General features: G+C 41.5%; 1 protein-coding gene across 1 annotated transcript in view; it reads right to left on the reverse strand.

Annotated features, from left to right (window-relative positions):
• Positions 1-242: 242 nt before the first annotated feature.
• The window catches only part of Terf2 (telomeric repeat binding factor 2), a 30,801-nt gene continuing 13,861 nt past the window's right edge, over positions 243-17,182 (reverse strand). Inside the window, exons 4-10 of the mRNA XM_010612364.3 lie at positions 16,139-16,225; positions 14,531-14,677; positions 11,686-11,792; positions 9,613-9,993; positions 4,796-4,881; positions 2,590-2,633; positions 243-1,744 (exon numbers count right to left, since the gene is read on the reverse strand). Of these exons, the coding sequence (XP_010610666.2) occupies positions 1,586-1,744; positions 2,590-2,633; positions 4,796-4,881; positions 9,613-9,993; positions 11,686-11,792; positions 14,531-14,677; positions 16,139-16,225 (1,011 nt within the window). The 3' untranslated portion in view covers positions 243-1,585. The remainder of the gene's footprint in view (positions 1,745-2,589; positions 2,634-4,795; positions 4,882-9,612; positions 9,994-11,685; positions 11,793-14,530; positions 14,678-16,138; positions 16,226-17,182) is intronic.

Genomic DNA, 17,182 nt, shown 5'->3' on the forward strand with positions numbered 1-17,182 from the left:
ATTCACTGTCGAGCTTGGCAAACACTGACAGGATATTTTGCTTCCCTTGATGTATCAGTTTCACCCTTCTGCCTTGAGAGAACCACCAAATGGTGTGAGTTGAGGGGAGGTCAGCATCTGGACTCAGGTCTTGTTGGGAAGGAGACTACAGCCAGGTATAAGCAAGTGGAACAGCTGGACTGAGAGGAGGCCAAGTTCTCACTTCCCTCTGGGACTTCTTGGGGGTGGCTGATGAAGAGTATCACACTTCAAAACTTGGTAGAAAATAAAGCTGTGTAAAGTTTCCAACTTGTAACTAAAGGATACATTTTAAAGCTTTAGCATAACTTTAAGCCTTGCCTTTTACTCACTCAAAAAAGAAAGTAATTCTTTTGTCCCAGAAAAAGGTGGTTATATAAGGAAGTGGACAAACTAAGAGGAAATTTCGATACTATGTTTAACAAGGCTTGCAAGGATTAGAACATCTAGTACAGTTTAACAGCAGTTTCTTGGTCGACATAGTTCAGCAGTTTGTTTAGCATTGTGCCGCTTCCATCTGAAAACGTGCTATGCTGCAACCCAACAGGTACTTACATTTGAGAGAAGCAAGACTTTAATGAAGAATGCTACAAGTATGGACAATAATTAGTTCCCATATTAAAAAAAAAGATTACAGAAAACACTTTACTGAAATTTTCTGCTAAAAAGACAGTCTTTAAGGATGTCTGAGAGAGACAGCAAGCACAACACAGTACAAAAGGAGAAGGGAATGTTGAATTCCAGTGCAAGACACTAACACAGCACAATTAGGGAATTAGGTGGAAGCAACCATTTCACAAAGAATGGAATTAGGCATTGATATTCAATCAGGATTCTTTTTTAAGCTTTAAAAGTCCAGCATAAGGAAGAAAACCAAGAAAGGAGTTAGGGGCCTGGGGTGGGATGGGGGCTAAGCTTATCTACAATCACCATTTTACCAAAAAACACACTGGTTCAACCACATGAGAAGCGGAGGTTAAACCTGCCTGTGTAGCCCAGCACACATTAAGGGCAAGTGCCAAGGTGGTCAGGTCTAGGGTTGATGTCACAAGTGGGTAAACACTTTTTAAAAGGAATCTGATTCCACAGAGACTGTTCTCTCTCTCAACTCGGGCTCAGAATAGATGAGTTCCTTTGCATTTGTGTCAGAAGGCCAGAACTTTACAAGGACCAAGTTCACTCCAGATAATGCTCATGATGCTGGTTTAACAGGTCATGGAGTAAGAAGTGGCTCCTAATAGACTCCACCATTTCTTAGAAGAAGGTTCTATAGATTATTGAAGATTTAAGATTAAGCAAATCACTAAAGGAGGGAAACACTAATGATATTCTGGCACTGTACAAGCTGTGTGCCTGTCATCTCTGCCAAGGACATGGGGCTGGCTTGGCTTTGCTTCTTAGCTCTTAGCTCCATGATCTCCAACAATGAAGTGGACCTGGGAGCTCTCCCACATGGAAGGAGGCTGCCCCAAATATTCATCCCATCTCAGCTTCTGAAACAGCAGACTATCAGGGACTATTGTTAGGAACCATGCTCCTGGGAGTTCTGTTGAAATGAAAGCCTGTTTCAGTTCATGCCAAGTTTTTTCATGGTCCGCCAACGATCCTTGATCATCACAGCTGTTCGGTTAACAAATGGGTAATTTTTAGAAATGGCAGCCCAGTTTCCTTCCCCATATTTCTGCACTCCGGCTTTGACCCATTCACTTTCTTCTACAGTCCATTTCTGCAAAAGAAAACAAAAAAGTTCACCAAAATCATCTCTATTCATAGAGCCAGGTATGGTGGTGCACGCCTGTAATCCCAGCACTCAGGAGGCTGAGGTAGGAGGATTGCTGTGAGTTTGAGACCTGTCTGGGCTACACAGTGAGTTCCAGGTCAGTCGCACTACATAGTGAAACCCTGTCTCAAAAAAAAAAAAAAAAAAAAAATCATCTCCATTCATATCTTCTCCAAAATAGTGAATCCTAGGAGAGGGCAGGGGCTAGAGAGGGGTAGAGGGCTTGTGCGAGGTCCTAGGTAGGATCCCTAACACCCCCCCAAAAAATTCTAGGAGAACAATCTCAATCTAAAAGGAGGATTTATGGTTTAAAATATGGCATAGACAGTAAACAGACACTGTGGATCTGGTCATTTTGTAATTTTCAATGTACTGCCAAATCATTCTCAACTAATAATCTCTGTTCCAAATGTCAAATTTCTACATGTTGTTCATGGTCCACAAAGTGTGTCAGGCTCTATCCTCCTAGATTTCCTCTACATAATTAATATTAACTTCACCTGTTAACAATTGGTTTCGTTTGTTTTTTGAGACAAGCGTGTACCAACACACCTGGCTTTGTTTGTTTGGAGACCGGGTCTCACTTAGTCCAAGATGGCCTTGAACTCATGGCAATCCTCCTGCCTCAGCCTCCTGAGTGCTGGGATTACAGGCATGTGCTACCATGCCCAGCAACAATCATTTCTTCAGTTGAGATCAAGAAAGATTATTATCAGTTCATAGGTAGACTGTAACTATTTTATCTCTGTCTACCTATAAAACTTACATCAGAAAAGAAAATTTAAAATTACCTGCTTCCTTGTTACACTGGCTGTACTGTCTTCACCTGTTGCTCCTGGAAAACATTAAAAATATATTTCATTCTAGAGTTTATCCTTCTCTGCACAAACTATAGGAAAATCAGGGGATTTAGCTGGGGACTTAGGTCAGTGATTCCGCCACCTGCCTTGCAAGCGCAAGGACCCAAATTCAATCCCTGGTACCAAAAAAAAAGAAAAGAAAAGAAAATAGTGTCCCAAAAGGAAAACCTGACTTAAATTTCACACACATTGAGAAGAAGTACATCACTAAAGACATTTATTTTTATGCTCTGTAAACATTAGTCATTTTATTCCATGAGAATTACATAAAGCAAAGACTTTACAAGCAAGCTTCCAGTGTACAGTTATTGGTGGATTTAGGCTCTTCAGTGAAACCATCATTTTCTAAGATTACTGAGGGATTGTTATTGTGTAACACCATGATATACATGTGTGTAAATGCTATGTATATGTATATAATTTCAGATTTACAACAGCTTGCCAACCACTCACTCTGAAATATTACACTGTTTTATGCCAAAAATGTCAAATTGTTGATCATTTTGTACAATTTGGTTTAGTTCATAATCAAAACACATAGTATTTATTGTGTCTCACTACCATGGACCACAGAGGTCTAATCAGGCTCCCTATCTTAGCCTATGGATGAGAAATGAGGTTTCTAAAAACAGCAAGATGATTTTTTTTTTTTTAAAAAAAGGGGGCTACGACAAGGTAAACAAGTATAAAATATGGGCTCCTGCAAGCAACAGGAGCCAGCTGGAAAGCCAGAGGAGGCCATGATAGTAAACATGAAATGAGCTAGCCTGTCTCTGCAGCAGCTGTCACAGTCCTAGCAATGTGTCCTAATCAATGGAGGACAATGGCTCTGGAAAAGGGTTACTTACAGGGGCAGGGTTTTTTTTGGTGGTGGTGGTAATGGGGATTGAACCCAGTGGCATTCTAACTCTGAGCTATATCCCCAACCCTTAATTCTTTTTATTTATTTATTTAGAGATAGGGTCTTGCTAAGTTGCCCAAGAGGGATGAAACCTGTGATTCTCCTGCCTCAGCCTCTAAGTGCATATTATTTTATGGGGAAACAAAAGAAAACAATAAATTATGAAGTGTATCTTACAACAGTGGAAGCTGACAAATCTGAACTGCAATGGAAGAGGCTGTTTTCTAGAACGTTTATATCTTATTGTTTCAAAATATTTAATGTCATTTTTATAGTTTTTGTTAATTGCTCCATTTTTCAAGTAATCTTGATATTGCCAACTACATTTCTGCCAATGAAGGTTATCTGTTTTTTTGGGGTTTTTTTGCGACACCTGGGATTGAACTCAGGACCTTGTGCTTGAGAGGCAGGCAGTGGCACCACTGAACTAAATCCCTGGCCCAAAGGTTATCTTTTAAGGGCAAAACTTTTGTGATTGGAAGGTGGGTCTACTGGTACACAGGCCTGTAATCCCAGCACTTAAGAGGCTGAGGCAGGAAGATTGCCATACATTTGAGGTCAGCCTGGGCTACATAGTGAGTTCAAGGCCAGCCTGAACTGCATAGTGAGACCCTGTCTCAAAAAACCAAAAAACAACAAAACTACAAAAAAAAAAAAAACCCCTTTTGGGATTGGAAAAGGATTACTATTGCTATGTTACAAAAATTTTTGGAACCCTTCAAATGAAGATTTAGCACTTAGATATTTCCATTAGAATGCCAAACATGTGGGAAATTCTAATGTAAATTCTGAGGTTTGGTATTAATTATGGAAAAACAGTCTCTTAGAAAAAACATATATATATAGCAACTGGTAAGATTGTTTTACTTATTCAAGAAATGCAAGGAATAGCACTATCTTTTCTAACTGACGGACTATAGAAGGGACATCAACTATGATTAAATATTCTAGGAGGGCCAGGGATTTAGCTCAGTGGTTCCGCTGTCCACCTTGCAAGTGCAAGACATGAGTTTGATCCCCGGCACCAAAAAAAAAAAAAAAAAAAAAAATCTAGGATTTATTACAACAAAACCAGGAACTTTGAACATTAAGTGCTGTTTTGACAGCATAAACCTCAATCCAAACAAGGTTAGGAACTTAACTACACTTTTTCTGTTCAAAGAGTTTCTGGAACATGAATGCATCGATATACTTCAGTAAGCATGAGGAAGCCAAGGAGAATCTGCTGCTGCTTACCCTGAACTTTAAACAGTTCGTCCTCTTCCATCCAAGTCTCTTTTTCTTCAACCCCATTAGAGCTGTTCCACTTGCCTTTGGATACTCTGAGGGGAGAGCAATGAGGACAAGACATGAAATAAATTCTTCCTAGTCTCCTCATAGTCTGACCTTGGCTGAGTCATAGCCTTCACTCAAGGTTTACACACAACCCCCAAATCTACTGGGCTGGCCAAGCATCTCCACACAAACATCCCCCAGGCTGTAGGACCATCCCTCAAACTCAACTAGTATATCTCCATACACCCTCGAAATCTGCTCATTGTCTTGGTTTTTTACTCACCGAAAGGCCCTGGTTTTCTTCCAGCCTAGAGGCTGTGCACTCTTCCTTTTCCTTCCCCAACAAGTTTTGTTTCTATTTCTGGATTTATTTCCTTTCTCTCCCCATACCTTATTTCAAACTCAAGTTGCTGTCCACCAGTATAATACTATCCTCTTCCTCTTACAGATCTGACTTAAAATTATCACATCACTCCTCTATGCCGTGATGATTCTCTCTGCCTAACCAATAGGCCTAAGTGCCTATGTGGCCAGCTACCCCAGGCAGTTTCCTACCAAGGGCCCCATTCATCCGTACCCACAGCAAGCTAGATTGCTCTACTCCTCCTAGAAGCTATGTACCTTCCTGCCTCTCCAAATCCTGTTCCCTCCACATAATAGTCCCTTCCTGCTCAGTGAACTGCTAGCCATCTTTGAAGGCTACTATTTGCTATGACACCTCCTCCAAGTACTGACCCCAACAGATACTGAAGCCCCTCTTCTTTTGCCTCACAACACAGTGCTTTTTTACAATGGGCTCCTAAACACAAGCTCCTTGAAGGCAGGGGCCGTATCTTCATTCGTCCATCCCAAACATCCCACAGAGTAGCACATGAGCTGGAGATATGGTAGCTAAAGTAACACTGAGATTACCGAATTATACCATTAAAGATTAATGAGCAAACAATCATTCCATTAAACATAAAACTTTAAGAGGGCCAGGGATTTAGTTCAGTGGTTCTGCTGCCTGCCTTACAAGTACAAGGTCCCGAGTTTAATCCCGGTACCAAAAAAAAAAAAAATCGCAAAACATAAAACGTTAAGTACTTCAGTCTAGCCACAAACAAAATTTCCCAGAGCTGAAAAACACCCCAAACCCAAATTATTAAATGAAAATTACAGTCCACTTCTGCTAATCAACTTTAACTGTGTTTACTCCATTAGTGATACAACTGCCTTGGGAATAGAACAAAGCACAAATCTGACCTTAAAAGTATTATCTTCAAAATAAACAGGGAAACTAAGTTTTGAAGAATTTACACAGATAAAAATGACCCGTTAAAAAAAAATGACCTGTAAAAGTTGACAAGAACAGTAGAAGAAAAACTTCTGTCTTCTTCCCTATGAAAATAAAACATTAAAAAAAAAAAAAACTCTGGTATTCTGCAAATAGTAATGAAAGCAATTTGGTTAGTAAGTACGTGGGCTTGAAAAAAACATCCCTTGAGTTTACTTTCTAAAGAATTACCTAACCAAGTGTCCAAAACAAATGACAGACTCTTTACTCTGTATTTGAACCCTGTCCTCTATATTATCTGGAAATAATATCCTTGAGACAAAAAAAAAATTTTTTTGTTTTTTTTTTTTTGTACTAGAGATCAAACCCGGGTCCTTGCGCTTGCGAAGCAGGCTCCGGAACCACTGAGCTAGAAGATCCCTGGCCTGAGACAAAATTTTAAAAGAAATTATGAGGTGTTTCCTATTTAGGAGATCAGTGCTAGTTACTATTTAAAAATAAAAGTCAGAATGGTTACAGTTAGTTTTCTATCTACTTATTTCAGTCAGGTATAAAGGTTCCTTGCTGGCTCATCATTTCCCCTGAGGAGCTGTTCTCTCCCCAAAGTCTTCGCAGGTCTTGGTGGTACCCACACCCACACTTACATAATCACCTATGCACATGTTTTAATAGTTCCTGATGGGGCCCAGGAATTCTGATCACGGTGTCACACACTGCCTGCCTCCATTCACTTCTCATGCTTTATGGAAGGGGCTGAGATTGGGTGTTCCTGTTAAATGGCTGTGTGGCCCTGGGCAAGTAGATCCACTTCGCGTCCTTGTGTTCATCACTGACAAAGTTACAACTTGGGCACTGATTTGCAGGGACTCACAAACTAGTCTGTGACTGTGGGTTTTGTTCTTGAGGCTCGGGCTGAGAACAACATTTATATTTTTTAAGTGTTGTAAGAAAATAGAAATGTGACAGAGAACTTACGTGGCCCACCACACCTAAAGTGTTAACCTCTGCTGGCCTTTTAGTTTTGGGTGTCATCCCTTAAGATCAGTGAGTCAAGAAACTTCTCTTTTAGTTAGTAACTGCCTAGTAATAAGCACTGGCTATGTGGAAGGTGCTGTGGAAGCTACAAATATCTAGGCAGCATGGCTCTGCCCCCTAGGTGATCTTCCTTAACCCTGCTTCTCCTCCTGCCTCCTCCACCCCAGCTTGCTCAGACCTCCCTCCCATGCCTGTTCATAGGCCCTCAGTGGTATCTTACCAGGCCTCCCAATCAGCTAATTGTCTGGGGCATAGTTAGGAAAGCAGATTACAGAGCACTCTCATGCCTCTTCTAATTCAGTGGTCAGGACTCTGGGAATACAGTTTTTAAGCTTTCCACAGGTGACCTGAAGCTCAGTGTGAGAAACTGCCTGACAAGATCAGGCCCATCTACCCTACTTTTCTCCCTCGCTACCATGCGCTGTGTCCTTCCACCTTAGTTACTACAGGGAACATTTTGGAGCATACCAAGCTATTCCACACCCATCTGTAGGGAGTTCCTTCTGCCTAGAATGCTACATCCCCCAGTATACATATCTCCTTCAAGGCCAGCTCAATGTTTGCTCCTCTGCAAAATTTGCTCCACCTAAAACTTTGCTGAACAGGCTCAGCACTTCTTCCCCTGAGCATCCAGGGAACCTCATACAGACGTCCTTTCGAAGTAGGGATCACTGGATCTCTTTTTTTCTGTAAAGAGCCAGGTAGTATTTTCAAGCGTTGCAAGCCTTGCTGTCTCTGTCACAACTACTCATGTTCAGAGGACCCAAAGCAGCCATGTACAGTCTGTAATTGATGGGTGTTGACTGTCCATTAAAACTTTATTCATAGAAACAGGTAGCAGGTAGATTTAGCCCAACGGCCAATTTACAATCCCTGCTGTACAGTACCCATCATACTTTGTACCCTTGACATAAGGGAGAGATGAGTTCTTTCAAAACTTTCATGAATCTGTCCATTTACAAAACACCATAATCTGGTCCTCTCATTTCCTCCTGTTCATGAGGTTGAAACCTACACTTCACAGGCTTCTATGAGGAGTAAAAGGGTCGTCAGAACAATGTGTATGGAGCTGACATCAGCTATAAGCATTTGCCAGCCAGTGACTCTCTTGCAAACGCAAGTAGTGATGCACCTAGCACAATGCATGCCAGCTCCCAGACAACTACGCCACATGGCAATGGGAGAGATGGCATTGGCCAGGGGAGATCAGGGAGGTGGATCACTTACAGCAGGGGTGACCAGAGAGGAGTTCAACAAGAAGGCCGTTCTAAGAGATGCAACGTGGTATATGTAACATAGGCTCTAGGCTTGTGTCAGACCAACCTGGCTTTTAAAGCCCCAAAGTGGTAGAGAAAAGGGAAAACAAAACAAAAAAATTCAAGATACATAATGTATAGGTACAAATTCTATATGATGAATGTTATTTTATATATAAAACGCACCATTAAATTTAATTTTTTAAAAAAAGGATCCAATCTGGGGGAAAAAAAACCCCAAAGTGCTTCTGTGCCACCTCTAGCTGTGTGATTTCAGACAAGCTAGTAACTTTTATGAGCTTCCCTCATCTATACAGTGGGGCTAACATACCACCTCAAGTGAGGGCCGTAAGACTTGGTGAGATAATACATCAAAGTATCTGTCCCCACAAAGCCTTAACTGCTTCTCTTCCCTTCGAAGGATGAATGGGATTTTGATAATGATGGAGGCATGAGAGTCCTCTGCTGGGCCTGTGAGGAAGCAAAGTACAATGGCAAAAACACACACACTGTGTTCTTGGGCTGGGGATTTAGCTCAGTGGCACCATGCCTGCCTTGCAAGCACAAGGTCTGAGCTCGATCCCTGGTACAAAGAACAAAAAAACCCACAGTATGTTCTGGAGAGAGCAAGCTGACCTGTTTGTAGGGAGGATGGATCCACAATAGGGCACAAAGGCAGCAAAACTCAAAAGCCAAGTAAGGAGTCCTGATGGAAAGGAAATTTAAGTACTCTAACCACTGCCCCAGCACACCTAGCAGAATTTGGAAGATCAGTGCAAATATTCAGTGAATTTGGTAAGTCTCAAATGCTCGTAAAAGGAACAAAACTATGCATGTTCACTAATCTCTTTTAAAGATCAAATTATAGTGTGGCCAATTCAAATAAATTATCTTTTAACAAATAAAACTATTATTAAGTAGTCAAGGCACTCAGATATTTGCTAAAAATGAAAGCAGCGATGGGAGGAGGCTCAGAAACCTGCCACCTCACTCACTCCCTAGTGCAATGCTGGGCAGCCTACACGTGTGTGGCTGCAGAACTGGCAGGGAGGGCTACGTTGTCACTCTGCTCCCGAGTCACATTCTATCAGTCTGAGCAAGACTTGGTGGTGAATAACTTAGCTGAAAGTTACTTCATTCACGGAAGTAATACTAGGCCCAACCAGGACCGCCAACCAGCCCCAAAAGTGCTACAAAGAAGGTCTTCATACTTGGGATTCTTCTCCCCTGGGTGGGGTTGGTTGAGAGCACTGGACTTGGATGCAACCTCCGGGGAGGAGCTGAGGCCTGTGTTGGGCTCAGTACTCTGGCTGTCCTCCTCCAAAATCAATCTGCTTATTGTCATGCGCTTGTTCTTGGGCTGCAGTTCTGAGCTGCCCTCACCCTCAGCAGGGGCTGAATTTTCATTTTCATCTTTTCTGGGTCTCTTGGTTTTGAGGGCTGGTGATGATAGGGACGCTTGATTAGGAAGTACCAGATCTTTCTGGTCCAGTTTTAAGAAGGCCGCCTCGGAATCCTGGGCACCGGAGAGAGCCTTGAAAGCTGCCTTCAGAGTCCTAATTCCAATGGTAGTTGGAGTATTCTGTAGTGGCCTGCAAACATGGCAAACACACAAGGATCAGTTTCACCACTGCAGATTCTCGCCGGAGTAGGCACAACCTTTTCAGAATATAAGGCTACTACAAGTTCACCTGAGCAACCAGCTGATAACCCAACAATCTCACCGCTATGAAGTCTAGACTCTTCCTCTAGCCACCCTAGTCCAACCCTCATGTGAGAAAAGTAACTAACTGGTTTCCATTCATGATATACAGTACTTCTTGACAATTTTCCAAGGCAGGCATGGTGGCACCTGATCTTGGAGCACAGAGGGAATGCCTTTGACCAAAAGTTCATTTATCATTTGGGACAGCTGGTATCGGGACAGGGGCAAACCATAGGTCTCCAGGATTAACCCAGCTGGCAGATGTAAACCCATGTGAGTTTTTTGTTTTTTAAAAAAACAGACTGTCAGCTAGGTGTGATGGCATACGCCTCTTGCCTCAGCACTCGGAGATGAGACAGAGCTGAGTCCAGCCAGGGTAATTTAGTAAAGATCTTCTCTCAAAACATTAAAAGAAAAAAAAAAAAAAAGTGGCTGGGGATTTAGCTCAGTGGCGCCTTGCCTGTCTCACAAATACAAGGTCCTGAGTTTGATGCCCAATACAAAATATTTTTAAAAAGCAATAATCGGGCTGGGGATTTAGCTCAGTGGTTCTGCCGCCTGCCTTGCAAGCACAAGGTCCTGAGTTCAATCCCTGGTACCAAAAAAAAAAAAAAAAAATTGCAGTAATCACCAGCAGCTGAAAAGCACACTTTCTTTCCTTCCCAGTTTTATGCTCTTGATTGTTTTCTCCTAGGGTCCCCTGTATCCCCCTATTTTCTACCAGTCTATTATTTTTTTTGGATATGGTTTAATGTCCCCCAGGGATTCATCCATATAAATTTAACCCCCATTAGACGGTATCAAGAGTAGAAACTTAGGCCGGGGATTTAGCTCAGTGGTTCCTCACCTGCCTTGCAAGCACAGGACCAAAGTTCAATCCCTGGTACCAAAAAATAAAAATAAAAAAGAATAGAAACTTAATCCAACTGTGGTGGTTAGAGGGAGGGTTTTTGGAAGGTGATTAGGATTAGATAAAGCCATTAGGGTAGAGCCCCATGACTAAGTATTGGCAGCTTCCTGAAAGAGAGAGAGAGAGAGAGACAGACAGACAGACAAGAGACAGAGACTGATTAAAGGACAAAATATCCACATGAGCTCTCTGTCTGCTGCTATGTGCTGCAGACCCTGACAACAAGAAAGCCATCACCTGAAGTGGGCACTCAAATCCCCAGAACTGTGAGCTAAATAAACCTCTTTCTTTACAAAACTGCTTCAGGTATACAGGACAGTAACACAAACTGGACCAATATGCAGGCCCTCAGAGACATCTAAACTGGTAACTCCTGCATTAGCTGCTAGACTTGGGATTTCAACTCACATCCGACTATTGCCTCCTGACTATTTTACAAAGTAGGTATACACAGGGTACGGGTGAGGCAAAGAGAAAAATGAACACAGAACCTTTGAGGAGATAACCAGGAACTTCTTCGGTTGGGGATACCAGACTCCTATTTCCTCAGGGTGTCCTGTCTGTATCCCACAGTGCCATGTACAAGGAACCCAGTAACATACAAGTAGGTCAAATTGCAGAGCTCCTGCTCAGTGTTTCCCCCAACATTGCAAAAGGGGTCCCTCTCACCTTGCAGGCTCTCTGAGTGGCTTCTCCACAGGCTCCGGTGCTGGCTGCTTATCTTCCTTTACTGTACTTGAGGCCGCAGACTCAGATTTCAAAGCCTTTTTGGCCATCTGGGAAAGAATGGATGTCATCAGGAAAATGAAGCCACAAAATTGCATTTACTATCTGCTTCTTTCACTGTAAACATATTATATAAATCAAACTGAGGCATAAACGGAAAGACATAAAATGGGCACACCTAATGAGAGCCATCTCATTTTTTTTTCCATTTTCCTTGTGGTAGTGAGGATTGAGCCCAGGGCCTTTGCACTGAGCTACATGTTTTTTGTTTGTTTTTTTCTTGACAGAAGGTCTAGCTGAGTTGCTAAGCTCCCAGACTGGGATCACACTTGCAATCCTCCTGCTTCTGCTCTCCAGAGTGCTGGGACTATAGGTGTGCACCATCACAGTCCACTTCAAACTTCTTCCTTCTTTCCTGCCCCAAAGAACAGTAAGCAACCCTTCCAAAAATGGTTCAGTGATCTACCTAAAGAACTTAGAGAATCACAAGTTAAGAGTCCATCCAGTCTTGGCAATTTAGCAAGAAGTATCTCAAAATAAAAAAGTGGGCTGTGGGTGTAATTTAGTGCAAAGGCCCTGGGTTCAGTCCCCAGTACCACAAAACAAAAAATAAACCTCAACTGAAGTGGTCAATACTCTTTACACTGCAGAACTCTAATCTTTCAGGCACCAAATAGTGACTTTACTCCACCTATCCCCTCTTCTGTCCTTCCAACCTCAGCCCTAATCCAGTTTCTGACTCCCAAGTACACCACTGGCATTATGCAGAAGAGTCAAAATTCTTTTCCAAATTTAGGACAACTTCGAGGTGTGGTGGCACATGCTTTTAATCCTACCCTTGGGAGGCTGAGGCAGGAGGACTGCCAAGAGTTTGAGGATAACCTGGACTACATAGTAAGTTCAAAGCCAGCCTGAACTACATAGTGAGACCCTGTCTCAAAGAAAACCAAAATAAACAAAAAACAAAAGCCAAATATAGGATGACTAATAAATGGTTTTTGTGTTTTGAGGTGATGGGGATCAAACCCAGGTCCTCATGCACACTAGTCAAAAGTTCCATCACTGAGCTAAATCCTCGGTCCACTAGGAAATATCTGTGTTAATGATTTTCAGTTTGTATACAGATTTTGTTTGACTTTGAGACAAGGTCTCACTATGCCCAGGCCAGCCTTGGACTTTCTATTTGGTCCAGGCGGAGCTGCTTAGCCTCCCAAGGCCTAGGATTATAGGCATGTACCACACCATGCCCAGCTGAGAATTTTTTTATCACTATTATTTCCCCAAATATATTTTGCCTTAACAATCCTTACCTATGCCACAAATTAAGCCTGGGGTAGGCTATTCTTGCTCTAATTTTGTTCATCTGTTTTCTTCTGACTTAAGTTTACTATGTTTTCCAGTCAGTGCAGTATCTTTCAGTTTCAGATACAGGTAATCTGTAATGTGTGGGTTTTTTGTTTTTTTTCGTACTGGGGATCGAACTCAGGACCTTGTTTGTGAGGCAGGTGGCAGAACCACTGAGCGAAATGCCTGGCCCAATGTGTGGTGTTTTGAGGCTGACAGTTCTACCCTCACATACAGTGGGAAGACTTTTTCCAGTTACCTGGAATGCAAAGGAATGGAACACACCTAGATCATGCTCCAGCACCCTAACACTTGCTCCCTGAATATCATGAAACTACCTGACCTGCAAGTAATTTGTGATGTCAAATGACAGCTAGGATCAATCACTGCCACTATCCTAATGTGGGCCTAACATATCTACTGTTACAATACAGGCTACGTTCAATGTTCTCAAGATTGAAACAAAAAGCCAAAAGCCTCTCACTCAGTGTTCCCTGCGTTCTAAGTCTACCCAAGGCTGTTCTGCTTCTCGCTGCTTCCATTTGCTGGGTACGTTTGATTTAATTAAAGATCATCTTAATTTGGCCCCTCATGACTAGCACACTTCTAGTCACATCTTTCTCCTCATCATGCCTTTTCCCTTTCAAATAATTCTGTCATGCTACATCTTCCAATTTACATTCCTTCTGAACTTAGCTTAGATGTCATCTCCTGTGGGAACTACTATGGATTGTAAGTGATTTAACTTATAAGATTTAGCCACAAAAGGGTAATCTCATATAAAGAAGGTGAAAATGCACCAGGTGTGGTGGTCTGTGCCTAAAATTCCAGCACTTGATGAAACTGAGTTAGAATCTCCAGTTCAAGTTCGGCCTGGGCAACTTAGCAAGACTCAGTCTAAATAAATAAACAAACAGCAAAGGGCTGGGAATGTAGCTTAGTGTGAAGGATGTATTCAATCCCCAGTGCTGCAAAAATAAAACAAAACAAAAAACCAGAAGATAAAAATGGGAGTTGAGAGAGATCAGGTGTGCTCTTTTTGTCTATCACTGCTTTGGCATTTTGTTTCGTTTCGTTTTTGAGACAGCATCTTGTTATATAGTTCAGGCTGGCCTCAAATTTCAGGCAATCCTACCTCAGCCTCCTGAGTGCCACGATTAGAAGTGTGCACCACCACGCCTAGCTGGTTTGGCATTTTTAAGGCATTTAGTTAAGGAAGTGAGTGCATATAATTCAGTCTTTTACACCTACTAATATTTTTCACTTTTTTTCTTTTGTGTATGTGCACGTAGGCAGTACAGGGGATTAAATCCAAAGCTTCTGACACACAAAGCAAATGCTCTGCCACTGAGCTACCCTTAGCCCCACTTCTTATTTTCCAATTCCCTGTGCAGCCTCAAGGGCACTTCACAGCTGTCGGGACAGAACACAGGCCAAGGCCCACCGTGAGGAGGTAGGGCTCTGTGTCGTCCAGGTGGCTCTCCAAGAAGCGCAGCATCTTCTGCTGGAAGGTCTCATAGGAGAAGTTCTGGATAACAGGGTGGGCCAAGTTCTTTTCTCGGATGATGTTCAGGAGATCACTTCTCAGCTTCTACAGAGAGAATCAGTATTTGCAACATGAGAAAGAATAGGAGAATGCTAGTTAAATTCAGCAAGGAGTTGAAACACTATCAGAACTTTTGCAACATTGTCAATGAAAATCACTGGCCCACATTGAGAGGGAAGTTTAACAGAGGACTGGTCAAAGAATTATGGGTCAGCCACAGGGAGTTAAAAAGTGATAAAGAAGGCCGGGCGTGGTGGCTCACGCCTGTAATCCCAGCACTCGGGAGGCTGAGGCAGGAGAATTGCTGAGTTCGAGACCAGCCTGAGCTACATAGTGAGTTCCAGGTCAGTCTCAACTACATAGTGAGACCCTGTCTCAAAAAAACAAAGAACAAAAAACAAACAAAAAAAAATGATAAAGAAGATCCTTATGTACTAATAGAACTCAAAGATACAATATTAAGTGGAAAAGAAGCACAAAGTGTTCAAATCAGAGCATAAATTATGTTCTCACACATGTGGATGCAACAACAGGCAAGATGGATGGTGTCTGTCTTCCCTCCCTCCCTCCCTCCCTCTCTCTCTCTCCCTCTCTCTCTCTCTAGGCAGGCAGTGGAACCACTGAGTTAAATCCCCAGCCCATGTATCTGTATTTTAAAAACTTACCTGCTTCCATACATATGTCTCTGAAAGGATCAAAAAATTATTCAGTTACCTCTGAGGGGGACAAGATGTCAGTTGTAAAAGATAAGAGAATTTTCACTAAAAATTCTTTTGTTATGCCTTCTGAATTTTGTATTATGTACAAATACTACCTCCTTAAAAATAATTTATAAAGAAAAAAAATAAAAGCAGGGAACCAAGAGTTTTTAACATTAGGAAACTGATGTTAAATCCCCAGCAAAGCAGTCTTCTCAAGTCTGTGGGATTAGCAGTTTTAAAATTTACAAAACTTGTCAGCTCAGTATCTCATGCCAATTGCTTAAATAAATCTATCACAAATCAGACAAAAGTGAATCAAGTAAATAAGTTTATATAAATCTGTGCAATAAAAAATAAATTTTGCTGGGCACGGTGGCATATGCCTGTAATCCCAGCTACTTAGGAGGGTGACACAGGAAGATCACAAGTTGGGCAACTGAGCAAGATCCTGTCTCAAAATAAAAAAATTAAAAGTATTGGGGCTGTAGCTCAGTAGATTGCCCCTGGGTTCCAATCTCCAGTAACAAAATAAAGAAATAATTACACACATTGAAGATAACTTCAGTTATCTTGGATATAAGAGAAAACAGGCTAAAGATGTTATTTATTTACTGCAGTGCTAGGGATCAAACTCAGGGCCTCATTCATCCTAGGCAAGCACTCTACCACTAACCACTTTCCAGCCCACAATGCTGCATATTTAAGTGTAATTAGATAATATTCCTGAAAAAGACCTTTTCCCTACTGTTCCACAAAGGCAATGAGATGGATTTAAATCATGGAAGCAAAAACATTTCAAATTTACCTGAGTTGAAGGGTCCTTGGACATATGCTTTTTCAAAATTTTTGAAGCCTTTTCAAATTCTTTGTTTTTGATACAAATAATGACAGCCTAAAAAGGGGGGAAATTTTTTTTTACTTTCATAATGATAATTATAATCAGAATATCAGATATCAAAATAAACTCCATTAAAAAGTAAAGCCGAGTCTTATATCTACCCAAAACCTTTTTCACATTATATCAAATTCCTGTACTACTTAAAAACCAATTGCATTATGAACTTATAAGCTATATCTTTCAGCTTGTGAGGTAGTAGCTTTGTAACATTACTATGGATTTTTTTTAAAAGGCTGACAGCAAACTCAGATCCCCCGGATTACAGACCATTTAGTCAACTTTACCAGGACCACCTAAGGAAAGACAAAATGGACAGAAGTCAATTCTAGATCTGAAAAAATTGGGTTCCAAGTGCATCCACTATGGAAATCAATATGGAGATACCTCAAAGAGCTTGGACTGGAGGTTCCATTTGACCCAGCCATCCCTCTGCTGGGTATCTTTCCAAGAGAACTAAAAGAATCATATCACAGAGAAGTATGTGCACCCATGTTTATAGCAGCATAGTTTGTAATAGCTAAATCTTGGAAACAGCCTATTTGCCCATCCGTTGGAAACTGGATAAAGAAGTTGTGGTTTTTCTATAAAATGGAATATTACTCAGCCATAAAGAACGAGAAAATAGATTCATTCATAGGAAAATGGATACATATTGAAGATATACTCCTAAGTGAAATAAATAAGTCACACATGTGTAAATACTGAATAGTTTCCCTGGTGTAAATAATCTGCAACAATGCATAAGATTCTAATAAGATTACTGACATTTAGAAATGGGAAGAAAGGAGCTAAAGGTGTAGGGAAGGTGGGATGGGTAGGGGAAGAGTAAAAAGGGAAAAGAAAAAAATGTGAGAGAATGAAAAGATGAAAATAAAGTGTTTGTAGATGGGGAGGGGAGGAGGGGGTGAAGGGAGGGCAGAGGTAAGGGGAAAAAATGAGAATCAAGACTTG

This window comes from Fukomys damarensis, unplaced genomic scaffold (assembly GCF_012274545.1).
Source record: "Fukomys damarensis isolate Sample0158 unplaced genomic scaffold, DMR_v1.0_HiC HiC_scaffold_32, whole genome shotgun sequence".
Taxonomy (NCBI): Eukaryota; Metazoa; Chordata; class Mammalia; order Rodentia; family Bathyergidae; genus Fukomys; species Fukomys damarensis.